This window comes from Priapulus caudatus, unplaced genomic scaffold, assembly GCF_000485595.1.
Source record: "Priapulus caudatus unplaced genomic scaffold, Priapulus_caudatus-5.0.1 Scaffold58, whole genome shotgun sequence".
NCBI lineage: Eukaryota > Metazoa > Priapulida > Priapulimorpha > Priapulimorphida > Priapulidae > Priapulus > Priapulus caudatus.
Genome location: NW_014577119.1, coordinates 976,438 through 990,138, shown reverse-complemented (window position 1 = coordinate 990,138; position 13,701 = coordinate 976,438). Strand labels below are relative to the sequence as shown.

The window sequence follows — 13,701 nt, the reverse complement described above, 5'->3', positions numbered from 1 at the left end:
TATATATATATATATATATATATATATATATATATCTTAATATATACATATATTATCCCCAGTGCGTCCCATTTGCTCATTGTCCATTTTCTGTTGCAAAAAAGACTTATTTCACTGCTGAATCTCGCCAGAGATTTATCGACCCCCTTCAGACAGCACTTCGCGCAAATTTAACGCGAATGGACGTCGAGAAATTAAAGAAACGCGACGCTTCACTGTAATGAGCCAACAAAACACACACGCGCATGCTGTACGCAGCAGCGCTAACACAGCGCTAATCCGCTGTGAGTGAACGCGCGGGGAGACGAGAGGAGAGCCTGCGCCGTGCGTGCCGCTCGCGTGTGCACGACCACAGCGCTAACTTATTTATCCGGAGGTTTATGAACTTATCGCGCCTCGCAAATCTTAACTAAATGCGACAACGCAGACGCGATAACATCCCGCGCGACCTTGAACGATCCTTGGTCACGATCACGCTGAAAGAAGCTGTTCGTGCTAGCGCGCTACATCGTCTCCGGTGCGCTAGTAGAGGTATAGAATATAGACGAATAACAATTAACTAATGTATGAACACACACCTTCGGTGGTAGCGTCGACGCTGTCAAACAGTGGCTGGAAATAGTAGGTCATCTTTGTCTTCGTCGCGGCTTTAGATACTATTAAGCTTGCTGCTTCTCGCGAGAACTAATTGTTTGTCGGCGCGCGACAATGTCGCGTCGCGTCGCATCCGGCGTCGGCGAATGCTTCCTCACGGCGATCTGCGTCGAAGCGTGTTGCGTCAACGCGTAAAGCGCGTGCGCGTGTTGTCTCTCGCGGTGTGTTGCGTCACGGCGTGTTGCGTCGCTGGGTTATGCGTCACAGCATACTTCTTTGGAGCGTATTGCCTCGCACAATTTGTTGCGTCACTGCGTGTTGCGTCACCGCGCGCTGCGTCGGAGCGTAATGCCCGCACGGTGTGTTGCGTCACAGCACCTGGTGTCGCCGCTTATTGCGTCGCTGGGCAATGCGTCACAGCATGCTGCGGCGAAACGTGTTGCGTTACAGCGTGTTGCGTCTCAGACTCTGTCTCAGACTCTGTCTCAGGTTGTCGCAGACTCTGTCTCGGGTTGTCGCAGGCTCTGTCTTAGGTTGTGGCAGGCTCTGTCTCAGGTTGTCGCAGGCTCTGTCTCAGGCTGTCACCGGCTGACTCACGCTATCTCCAGCTGCCACAGCTTCTGTGTTAGACTGGCTCAGGCAGTATATATATAAGGCGGTCTCAAGCGGTCTCAAGATGTCTCAAGCGGTCTCAAGTGGTCTCAGGCTGTATCTGAGCGGTGAGTTTCAAGCGGTCTCAACTCGTAGCGCGGCGACTTGACGTCTTCTTCTACGTCCGTGCCTTGACGGTTAGCGGTATTCACCAGCAGTTTGCCGTGCTGTCAGCTGATCATGAGATTCGTATCTCTGACTTTCTAGGCCTTGCAACGTTTCGTGCGCTTTACTGCACCGGCTCTACTCCTGTTCCGTGCTTGTTACTATATTCTTTCTTTCTCTATCTCTCTCTCTCTCTCACGTTCACACTGTCTGCATGTCTCCCTGTCTCTCACTCCTCGTGTCCTGTGCAGCGTACGCCACAATCTCAACCACAACACGCACTGTCACGCTCACCGCCGTCTGCACATATATATATATATCTCTCTCTCTCTCTCTCTCACGCGGCAACGAGCGATCATTCTACCGTTACGCAGCTCTCACCGAGCCGCCGCGCACCCTGGCGGCGGCCGGCTGCAAGCACGGGGAGTGAGGTAGGAAGAGGGAGAGTGGGGACAGTCGTCTCTCTCCGTCTATCGCCCTCTTATTAACAGCTGCGCGCCGTTCGTCTGCCCTCTAGCGTTTCGCGAGAGCAGGAAGTTAAAACCGAAGCGGTTTCGAACGTGGATTCTCTCGTTTTCGTATTCCACGCGGGGGACACTGACAGCACGCGTGCGGGGTATAGCGGCGCCGGGTCTATCGGAGAAACAAGTTAGTTCATTGACATCTCGCATGGCGTGCGCGAGAAAGGGAAAGTTGGGGAAAGCGCGTAGGCGAGGGTGCATGGGAGCGCGAGGAAGAGAGAGAGAGAGAGAGAGAGGACCAGAGAGAGTGAGCGAGAGAAAGACAAAGAATAAGAGAGAGAATGACAGAGAACGAGATACAGAGAGAAGGGGAGAGAGAGCGAGAGAAAGAGAGAGAGAGCGAGAGAGAGAGAGAGAGAGAGAGAGAGAGAGAGAGAGAGTAGATGAAGAGAGAGAGAGAGCGAAGCGAGAGGAGAGAGCGAGGTAGAAGAGAAAGAGGAGACGGAGGGCTGAGAGAAAGAGAGAGTAGAGAGATTGAGAGAGGAGAGAGAGAGAGATGAGAGCGAGAGAGCGAGAGTGTGTGAGAGAGAGAGAGAGAGAGAGTGTGTGAGACAGTGGGAGCAAAAGACAGAGAGAGAGAGAGAGAGAGAGAGAGAGAGAGAGAGAAGAAAGAGAGAAGCACGCCGAAGAGCGAGAGAGAGAGAGAGAGGAGCAGAGAGAGAGAAGACGAGAGAGAGAGGAGCGAGGGAGAGAGCGAGGGGGGAGAGGGAGAGCCGGTTCTTCGCAGGCTTCGACGCCCGTTGGTTATCTTCTCTCGGCGAAGAATGCGTTCTCTATATGCAGGGAGTAACACGTATAGCTTCTTAATTTAGGATCTGCCGGGTAATTCGCTGAAGTCATGCGCAGGCACAATTAAGACCGCGCGTATGTTTTGAGCGATCTGCGATTACGGCTGTAGAGGCCCGTTGTCAGACACATAGTAAATGGTTACGGCATAGTAAATGGTATCTTAACTCATCTATCTTAAAATGTCATAGCTTCTACACAACTCTCCGTTTTTGAAAGTTTTGTCATTTTAGATTTATGATGTCGTAACTATTGACGATGTTTCTGGCAACCCACCCTCAGGTAGATAAAACGGCCTACAGAATTATTATTATGCTGTTTTTAAAAGCATCACAACACAAGCAATTTTTACAAAGCATAATGTAAAAATAGTTCCGAAAAAATAGTTTCTCCTGAAAGGCGCTCATTTGCTGCTAGACTGCAAATCATCATTAAAGCGAAGGCCTTATGCGGGGTTACCGTAGTGTAAATACTGGCAGCTTCAATTTGCCGATTCGGCAGGGCGATTTTTGCGTTTTAATGACAGCTTAAATCTTGTGCTGCATTTTTATGTCATGGGTTTCCAGCACAGAAAATTATAAATCATCGTAAAATTCAAGGCTTATTTGACATGGTAATAACACGGTTTTTTAGGATTTTAACGTTCCTATATTACTCGCGCACGCACACACGCACGCGCACGCACGCACGCGCGTTCAGAGGTTCTGTCGTGATTCCTGCGCAATTATCGCGCTTAAAACGAAGAGCAGTTCACGAACAACGTATGTACTCATCTCATGGCAACATAGAATGGTCTATCGACGAGGAATTCGGTCTTTCGTTAGGTTTTATTCTTCGTCAATGCTAATATAGTGTGCGGGCGTCGTTAGCACGAAGGCGCGTTTACAACATGTGCATGGAATCATGCGCAATAATAGGAAACCCAAATGAGGTAATACGTCAAGTAAATACTCTAAAGACGGCAATGCATATTTACGTGTTAATCAGGCCAACCGTGGAGCACACGTATAAGCTGAAGTGTACATCTACGTGAGTGCATAATATAGGTTTGTAAACATAAAGGGCCATGCACGCGCATCTGCGTAAGCTTTAGAATGTATTTGTCCGTGTATGTGCGTTTGTGTTTGTACATGTGCATGTACGTGTACCTGATCCATGTGAGCGCGTGTGTACTATTAGACACTAGAACAACACTTATAGGTCGTATATCCTAACGACCTCGTAAAAATGGTAAGAAAAAGTACCCTTGATAACAAAGCTGTCACCCAAATGCAATCTCGTAGGTTGTCTTCTGAATTCCTAAAGTCAATCAGATAATTATATCTGTAACATCTGATAATGTTATTATGGGCACGATTGGGGTCGAAACCAGCTGTACCCGCCCATCCCATTACCATCACATCATCATCCAGCGAATGAGAATTTATTCTCAGGTGAGAGCATCACACCAACAGTCGCTAAATTATTTCTAGCCATGATTCGTGCTCGCATTCAGACAGGCAGTCGTTCCTACAGGAAGATGTATCCGCTCGGAATGTTGTAGAGTTTAGTATGTGTCCTATAGGTATATAACAACCGCATGTAGGTAGGTCTACCGAGAGCGGAAATGCGCCGATCTTTTGCCGGACATTATTAATTTTACCTTGTTAGTATAATGCAAAACATTTCGACAAGAGAGTAAAGGATATTAAAAAACAATTTGCCAGCTGTTCCGCGTGCCTCCGCGTGTTATAATGCTGGAAAGTAACTATAGATAATGATGAGTCAAATTCCGCCCGAGGGAGCCACGTGTCTTCCATTGTCTAGTCCGTTTCGCGAGACGATCAATCCTTGTCGTTAAACTACTTGAATTAGCGTTGTCGCAAATATTCACCAACTGCCAGTGTTTACCCATTATTTCCTGTACACGCCGCCAACCTATTTAACATACTGCATGAGTTGATACGCCCTAGTAGAGCGGCGCTCTCGTTATGGTCGGGTGCGTTTATCGTCCAAATTGATACTGAATCATTAAATTGTCGATGTTGCAACTGCTGATAATGATTACGGCTTCGTAAACTTTAATTGAATGTTGAGCGTGAATTCTAAAGTTATTGGTTCTAAACCTCTGTGGTCACGGATCGTGGATTTTGTTGAGGTACTTAGCAAAATGCTCAAATATAACCATTACGCAGAAGGCATGGCCAGTAGCTGAGCGATTTTATGGGTTCATTTATCTGTTAGCTGTGCTCTCTCTATTCTTCTTCTTCTTCTTCTTCTTCTTCTTCTTCTTCTTCTTCTTCTTCTTTTTCTTCTTCTTCTTTTTCTTTTTCTTCTTCTTCTTCTTCTTCATCATCATCATCATCATCATCATCATCATTATCTCTCTCTCTCTCTCTCTCTCTCTCTTCTCTCTTCTCTCTCTCTCTTCTCTCTCTCTCTCTCTCTCTACTCTCTCTCTCTTCTCTCTCTTTCCGCTCTCGTCTCTCTCTCTCGTCCTCTCTCTCTCTCTCTTTCTCTCGTTCTCTCTCGATCTCTCCTCTCTCTCTCTCTCTCTCTCTCTCTCTCTCTCTCTCTCTCTCTCTCTCTCTCTCTCTCTCTCTCTATTTATCTATCTCGATCTATCTATCTACCTCTCTCTCCCCCCTTCATTCCTTCCCAAGTGTCGCCTCCGGCCTCTCACTTTTCTTCTCCCTCTGTCTTTCACGCTCTCACTTTTCTACTCTCTTTAACGCTCGCTCGCGCTTTCTCTATCGCTCTTCCCATCTCTCTCACTCATTCTCCTCATTCTCCTTCTCATTCTTCTCCTCATCTTCCTCCACCGCTTCCATCTCCCTTGTCTCTTCTGCTGCTCTCTTCTCACTTACTCGCCTCTCACCCTCTCGTCCTCCTCCTACTCCTCTCCCTCCTCCTCCTCCTCCGCTCCTCTGCTCTCCCCTTCTCTCTCTCTCTCTCTCTCTCTCTCTCTCTCTCTCTCTCTCTCTCTCTCTCGCTTTCTCACACACCTTTCACTTTCTCGCACTCCTCCTCCTCCTTCTCCCAATCCCCTCCGCTCCTTCACTCCTTCTATCGCGTGTTTTCTCGGAACGAGGTATTTATCCGTAATCACTCTGCAACTAAGACGACTGTCGTTTTCCGTTACTGTAACAGTGGTGTAAACAGTAGCATTATCAGCGGCCACGTACACGCGCGCGCGCGTGCGACCCACGCAGACGGCACGCATCGCGAAAATACCTCGCAAATCTTATCGCCATTTTTTACCAACGCGAGTATACAACAAGAGAACGCTTTGTTGTAGCCGTAGGGTGTGGCGCTTTCGCGGCGCTCGCAATCACTCGCGGGGGTATTATATGATCCTGTTTATATGCACTGGTGGCCGAGAGTCGAAGCACGTTAATTACTGCTGAAAGCGAACAGTGAATAGCAAATAGTGAATTAGTTTCTTTGCCCGTTTCGTCGCGACCCCGGTCAGCATGAAGGTGTCTTTGTGTGACTGTCCATCGAAATGCGATGTTACTGTTACAATCTCGCGAAGAAAGCGAGGTGAAGAAAAAATAACATTTATAATTCATAAGCCGAGCGTGTAAAGTTAGCCTTGCATGCGTCTTATACTTAATTTGGCATTGCATTGTAGAATATTTAAATTGTAGCGTTGTTACGCGTTGTTACGTTATTTGTTCGTGCGGAGGTCGTGCGTACAATATAACAATTAGGATACTTATATAGCTAGGGAGTAGATGATAATAGCAGTTTTTCATTTTATAGAAATAAAGTATCTATTATTATATACCCCCGATACACCTTGATCAGTGCTATCAGCGCGAATTATTATCGCAATTTTAAGACAATTACAATTCCAAGACATATAGGCTTAATTACCACAGACAATTTCAAGACAATTTTAATTTCAAGACATTTACTACTACAGGGCTGGCCTCAAGGCACAGCGAGACGAAGTAAGGAATAAGGTAACACAAAAAAATAACAAAACGAGCTTACCATATGTTCTGTCATACCGGAGAAACGTTTGTAAAATTTTGACATTCTGCTTTTAGAAATAACGTGGCCAAAACTTTGGATTGTGGTAGTAGTATATTATATTCTTGCCAAATTTGTAGCACCTCTATGCATTTTTAATAACCATCCCTTCCGGTGCGTCTGTGTTTAAGGGACGGCAGTTATCATTCTCTCCTCCTGTCCTCGTAGCTCATCTCCTTCATATCTGGCAACAGTTTTGTTTCTCTCCGCTGTACGTTTTCCCGTTAGCCGTTTTCTAATAAATCAATATTAAATGACAGAAATTGCAATAAAAGACAGTGAGTTTCTAATGTGTTGATATGAGCAGGGGTGGCGGAACCGGCGGCGGCGTTATGGCCCCACACTTTTTCTCAAAATCCTACCTATATTTCCTCCCCAAAAAATATTTTTCCATTGAACCCTTGCCCGGAGTAAAACCATGCCATAACAAAAACTGCTGGATATAAATGAGAAACTAAAACATTCCAGCACAAAACAACTATTTTGTTATTTATTATGGCATATAAAGTCTCCTGCTGATGTAATGCTTTGCTATACGGTATAATAGTTATTTTAGTGATGTTATCCACTAGGTCAGTAGTGATTACGTCTAAACGTGTTAGTATAGTACGTTTTTGTTTTATATCTGTCGCTAGGTGGAGCCACCTATCGTTTGTGTTGACAACAGTTTTCATGCCCAAAACCTGTCTTGTCGTATTCTATTTGTTGTTTGTTTTGTTGTATTATATTTAGCAATAGTAGGATATTCATTTAAGAGACATGGCAGAAGGTGCGGAAGTCAAGAAAGAGGAGGCCCAGGCTGATTCTGGAAGACGTATACACACATATCCTCTAATTCGGGTAAGGCATAGAGTACCTCAGTAGGCCTGTATAATGTATTACTAATAGTAATACTATTATTATTAATAGTATTATCATGTCACAGCACAGCCACAGGCCCTTGGAGGCTCAAGTTTCAAAAGAGTATAAGACTATATTAAGAGCGAGCTATTACCGCTTCGCTCTTAATATAGTCTTATAGTTATACTCTTTTGAAACTTGAGCCTCCAACTTCCAAGGGCCTGTGGTCACAGTGATTGCAAAATTTGCATTGATATTGTGCCATGAAATGAATACTGCAAAAATAACTTCTTTCCAAATGGCTAATAGTAATTGTTTGGTTATAACATGAATGCCGAATTTAATACCAGTTAGGAAGCAGGCCATGGGTTAGCTCTAGTACTATATAGCCCGCGTACAGTTGCCTCAGGCATATATAGGCCTGCGGCAACTGTACGCGGGCTTTAGTACTAGAGCTAGCCGTGGGTGAGATTACACTTGTGATAATCAACAAGTCCGGTCAGTTTTCGAGTGAAACAGTCGGAGACCCTGTTCAAGCTAGGCTATCGTAGTATCGATACAGCATCTGTAAAAATCATACTTTTTGATCCTGGGCCTTCATATTTCTACGTAGCTTGCATAACCATATGGTCCTATCAGATAGGGTTATGCAAGCTGAGTAAAAATATTAATTCACGCCTACTTTTTGGCACCTATTCTGCTCCTAATATTGCAGATTACAATCTAGTAATCTGTCGATTTGATCAATTCTGCCATCGCCTCTCTTTCACGGTCATCATCTCTCCACTACTCGCGCCATCTTCTTTGTGCCATATAGTCCCTTGAACCTTGGAATTTTATTAATATGGGTCTATGTCCCCCAGTGTACTGCCGGAACGTACCCTGGTACTATCTAATATGCCAGACTGTACCTCGCCTACTCCACTAACGAGTCTAGGGAGTCGCCTACGCCTACTCCCTAACCTTAACCCTAACCTTAACCTTATCCCTAACCCTAACCATATCAGATGGTTACCAGGGTACGTTCCGGTATACCGTACCCAGGGTACGTTCCGGTATACCGTACCAAGGGTATGTTCCGGCAGTACCCTGGGGGACATAGACCCTATGAGCGTAGCTGCATGGGTAGTATGATACATCATCTACTTAACCTCCCTAATAATAAACTATGCCACTTATCTACCTCTGATGAACTTAATTCCCTGCGAAAATAGAATTTAATGATAGAGTGAAATAGTACCGTTTAAGCCACGCTACTTCTGTAGGAAACGTGGTATAGGTGGAATGAGGAGGTGGCTTCATTTATTAGGTTGTGGGCATGATGTGACACACTACTCAAATAGCTGATAAATTTTTAATCCATTTATTGATTTTTAGCAACCATGTCATAGGTAGTAGTAACATTTCACACATATATCTTTTTTTAAGCTGTAATTTAACTGCAATACGCAATAATTGCTATTAAAGCATATCGAGGTATAAATCTTGTGCGTTGTACTATCGCATATTTTCTTTCTTTCCATGGGAAAGCATTCCGACATGAATGAAGAAATGCGAACGGAATCTATGGAGCTCTGTGTCACTGCCTGCGAAAAGTTTGCAAACAATAATGAGGTCAATTTGATATAATATATGAGTGTTATACTGTTATTACTATTACAGGTTTTGTTTACAATGAAACTTTGGGCTCTGTATTCCAAGTAGTTTATCTTACGTACTCATTTATCTATTTTTTTTGTGCTAATTAACCTTGATACATATTTTGAATTTTTGATATGGAGAAAACATTTTGTTTTGGGGATATATATTTTTATTGAGGAAAGTTATGGCACTATATTGCAGCATCGTATACCCGGTACTTATCGCATTTCTATTTTAAATTAGACACAATCAAAATATCTATAGATGTGTATGTTGCAATATGACATCACTTAAATATTGATCGTCGGCAACTATCTCTCTCCACAGAATGCGGCAAAGATGATAAAGGAGGCGATGGATAAGCGTTTTGGAGCTTCGTGGCACGTCATCGTTGGCGAGGGTTATGGATTCGAGGTCACGCACGAGGTGAAGAACCTACTCTACATGTTCTTCGGTGGAAACATGGGCATCTGCGTGTGGAAGTGTGCATGATGCGACCCTGACTTTGACTCTTGTCGTCTCCTGTAGTGGACGGCTGCATTTTTTATTTTGCACACTTATCTCCACGGTGAATAAAAGAGTCTTGTGTGGTGGTTATCTGGAACAAGCTGTTAGTGATGACAGAACTGACAGACAAACCACTATTTCCAGAGAATTCCCCATGGGGTGTAAGAATATCGCAATACCAATACTTCCATCCTCCATAAACGTATTGCTGTTCATTTTTGTCATGTGGCAACGCTGTAATCTGAAATGTGTAATATTATTGCTGTACATCGAAACATGTCAAAGTAGGTTGCGAAACAACAGATTTTACGCAACTCATTTTTTGTATAAAAGAATCTTATGTGTACATACTTTTTAAGCAACGAGCGTATAGTCGAGGCTATGTTGATCTATGTTATGAGTTAAAAGTGTGGAACTATATTGGTTTCTGCATAGAATTTGTCTGGTCTATCATATAATGTACAATACATTCCATTATTTGTTTTACCACGTTTTATAATGTGTTGTTTATAGCAGTGTTTTACTTGTGACATGCTGTTTTTAGCTTAGTGTGCGAGCTGGCCAATTCTATAGCATGTTTTCTCTCTTTGCTGCTGCTAACTTGTTAGTCGGTGTGACTGAGATGTGGTCAGGTAATGCATTTATCGGGTGGGATATCAGGTTAATTGTTAATTTTGCAGAGAGAAAAAAAAAAACGTCGCACGCACTTCACGACGTAAATTTTTTCCGCTGCATGCCATTGTTAGTGGAAAAAAGAATCGAGTGAGAAGTGGAAGAGTGGTGTTTATGGACATGGTTCACATTACCAGTTGAACTATGAGCTGAGAAAACGGGATGTGTTGATTCTAGGATGAACGTAATAAACACAAGCTGTGAACTCTTCTCAACGATAAATGGTATTGGTTTTGCATTGATACAAGTTTTGCATTGATACAAGTAATTGGAGCGAGGGTCAAGTTATGTGGTTATCAAGTTATAGTTACTATGGTGACAGTGTACACATAAAGAGAAATAGAGCGGATTGAGTGCGAGAGAAAGTGAGCAAGTAAGCGAGAGAGGGGGAGAGGGAGGGATGGAGAAAGAAAGAGATGGGTACCAGAGAAAGAGGGGGGGAGAGAGACAGACAGACAGACCGAAAGAGAGAGCGTGTGGGCAGTGAGAGAGGGTGTGGTGGGTGCGTGCATGTGTGTGCGCGCGCGAGTGTGACTCACTTTCAAAATAAAGAGCACATAAGACTCGTGCAGTTTTATGGGATAATCAAATACGGAATGCGGTAATTAAATGCGGAATCAAATGCCGACGGAATGAAATCGGCTATGGCCCAGTGTCTGTTGTTTATGTGTGTGTGCGTGCGTGAGTGCGTGTGTGCGTGCGTGCGTGCGTGCGTGCGTGCGTGCGTGTGTGTGTGAGCGCGCGCGTGTCTGTGTGTGTGTGACTGTATGTGCGTGCGTGCGTGCGTGTGTGTGTGAGCGCGCGCGTGTCTGTGTGTGTGTGCGTGCGTGTGCGTGCGTGCGTGCGTGTGTGTGTGAGCGCGCGCGCGTGTCTGTGTGTGTGTGACTGTATGTGCGTGCGAGCGTGCGTGCTTTGTTTTATCCTATGTAATGCTATATCTATGCCTATCGGTAAAACAATCGGCATATACCATGGTAACTTGTTTTAGCATTAGTAAAATACGTAAACAAACAGAATTATTTTCGGTCGCGGAAGGGTTATTGTCGGAGTGAGCTGACGGGGGCTGGAGGCCACCGGCGGGGGACAAGGTGGCCTAAAACCACACTTGGATGTAGATCTGTCGCCTGCGTTGCGTATACCAGCCAGTACACAATCTGGCTACGTTAGTGTGTTAGCGCATGCGCAATATCTCACCAGAGAAGTTATATTTTGTGATGAATATGCATTTAAAATGGTTAGGGGGTACCTCAGCATAGATTTCCCTAATAAACTTTTATTAGTAGACCTATGTTTATAATTAGGAGAGCGCCCTAGCATGTAGGGTACAAAACACCTACTTTATGCCCTCGCCTCCTTTCCCTTGCCTCCCCTGTCCCTCGCTCAGCCTCCTTCTTCTTCTACCGCCCCCAGCTAACTTTCCTGCAGCCTTTCCTCAATCTCCCATCCGCTCTCTCCCTCAACAAGCTATATTATAATCTTTGCCTCAGACGGCACTGCGCGTCTAATACGGTGGGCGCGCATGCGCAATATCTCCCGAGAGAAATCGTATTTTGCAATGATTATGCATTTAAAATAAAGAGGAGTTATCCTAGCATAGATTTCTTTGATAACATTCCATCAGTAGACATCATTTAAGAAATAGGAAGAAGACCTTGCATGTAAAGTCCCGGCTGCGTATACCAGCCATTACACAATCTGGCTACGTTAGTGTGTTAGCGCATGCGCAATATCTCACCAGAGGAGTTATATTTTGTGATGAATATGCATTTAAAATGGTTAGGGGGTATCTCAGCATAGATTTCCCTAATAAACCTTTATCAGTAGACCTATGTTTACAATTAGGAGAGCACCCTAGCATGTAGGGTACAAAACACTTACTTTATGCCCTCGCGTCCTTCCCCTTAATTGCCTCCCCTGTCCCTCACTCAGCCTCCTTCTTCTTCTACCGCCCCCAGCTATCTTCCCTGCCGCCTGTCCTCAGTCTCCCATCTCCTCTCCCCCTCAGCAAGCTATATTATTAAGTTTGCCTCAGACGGCACTGCACGCCTAACACGTTGCGCACGCATGCGCAATATCTACTGTGAGAAATCGTATTTTGCAAAGATTATGCATTTAAAATATAGAGAAGTTAACCTATCATAGATTTATACGATAACATACCATCAGTTGACATCATTTAAGAAATCGGAGGAAGACTTTGCATGTAAGATCCCGGCTGCGTATACCAGTCAGTACACAATCTGGCTAAGTTAGTGTGTTAGCGCATGCGCAATATCTCACCAGATGAGTTATATTTTGTGATGAATATGCATTTAAAATGGTTAGGGAGTATCTCAGCCAAAATTTCCCTAATAAACTTTTATCGGTTGACATGTGTTTATAATTCGGAGAGCGCCCTAGAATGTAGGGTACAAAACACCTACTTTATGCCCTCGCGTCCTTCCCCTTGCCTCCCCTGTCCCTCGCTCAGCCTCCTTCTTCTACTGCCCCAGCTATCTTGCCTGCCGCTTTTCCTCAGTCTCCCATCTCCTCTCCCCCTCAGCAAGCTATATTATGAAGTTTGCCTCAGACGGCACTGCACGTCTAACACGGTGCGCGCGCATGCGCAATATCTCCCGAGAGAAATCGTATTTTGCAAAGATAAAATTCTTTGGCCGTTCTTATACGTTCAACCTGAAGCCGGGCAGGCTGACAGCACGTGTGCATGGTAAAATCTTATCTACATGCTTCACTTCGCTCGCAGCATCGCGCCACGATTCCCAGTTATGCTAATGTATGTGCAAATGGCGCTGCGACGTCGGTCGCCGTTGACTGCCAACATAATATTCTTCGGCCGTTCTTCTACGTTCAACCTGGAGCCGGGCAGGCTGACAGCCCGTGTGCATGGGAAAATCTTATCTAAATGCTTCACTTCGCTAATTCTTTCTAGCGATAGATGGCGCGAAGATGTCATATTTTATCGCACCCGGCAGTTAGATGCGATATGATATGACTACTAGGCACTTAGGATATGACTACTAGGCACTTAAAAAAAAAAAACCCTAACCCTAACCTAACCTAAACCCTAAACCTAACACATGCGTCTAAACAGAGGAATTGCTCCGACCTGCGATTGGAGGATAAAAATAGACCCCGCCCACTTTTCCATTTTTGGAGGATAAAAATAGAATTTGTGACGTTTCGTTTCACCGGTCATAACCGCGCGTGCATATTTGCTAATTAATTAGACTAATCGCGCTTCAATAGACTCAAAATTCACGGAGATTAAGGTTAAGACATGTGTCTATAATAGCTAGAATTTATAGAAATGTAACTCAAATCGTTCGCTCCATATGATAGTGAGTACACGTTCCTACCCGTCATAGCA

At 44.6% G+C, this 13,701-nt stretch overlaps 1 protein-coding gene across 1 annotated transcript; it reads left to right on the top strand.

Annotated features, from left to right (window-relative positions):
• The first annotated feature begins 7,323 nt into the window (after nucleotides 1-7,323).
• Nucleotides 7,324-10,549, top strand: LOC106821080 (dynein light chain 4, axonemal-like). The gene is made up of 3 exons (XM_014825728.1): nucleotides 7,324-7,514; nucleotides 9,045-9,128; nucleotides 9,483-10,549. Exons 1-3 carry the CDS (start codon nucleotides 7,434-7,436, stop codon nucleotides 9,645-9,647), a joined length of 330 nt encoding a protein of 109 aa, XP_014681214.1. The 5' UTR covers nucleotides 7,324-7,433; the 3' UTR covers nucleotides 9,648-10,549.
• Nucleotides 10,550-13,701: the final 3,152 nt, after the last annotated feature.

Excerpts from the sequence above, each read along its gene's own strand:
- LOC106821080 (XM_014825728.1), top strand. The coding sequence starts at position 7,434 with ATGGCAGAAGGTGCGGAAGTCAAGAAAGAGGAGGCCCAGGCTGATTCT. Across the intron at positions 7,515-9,044 it reads ACACATATCCTCTAATTCGG|CATTCCGACATGAATGAAGA; the intron begins GTAAGGCATAGA and ends TCCATGGGAAAG. Across the intron at positions 9,129-9,482 it reads AGTTTGCAAACAATAATGAG|AATGCGGCAAAGATGATAAA; the intron begins GTCAATTTGATA and ends CTCTCTCCACAG.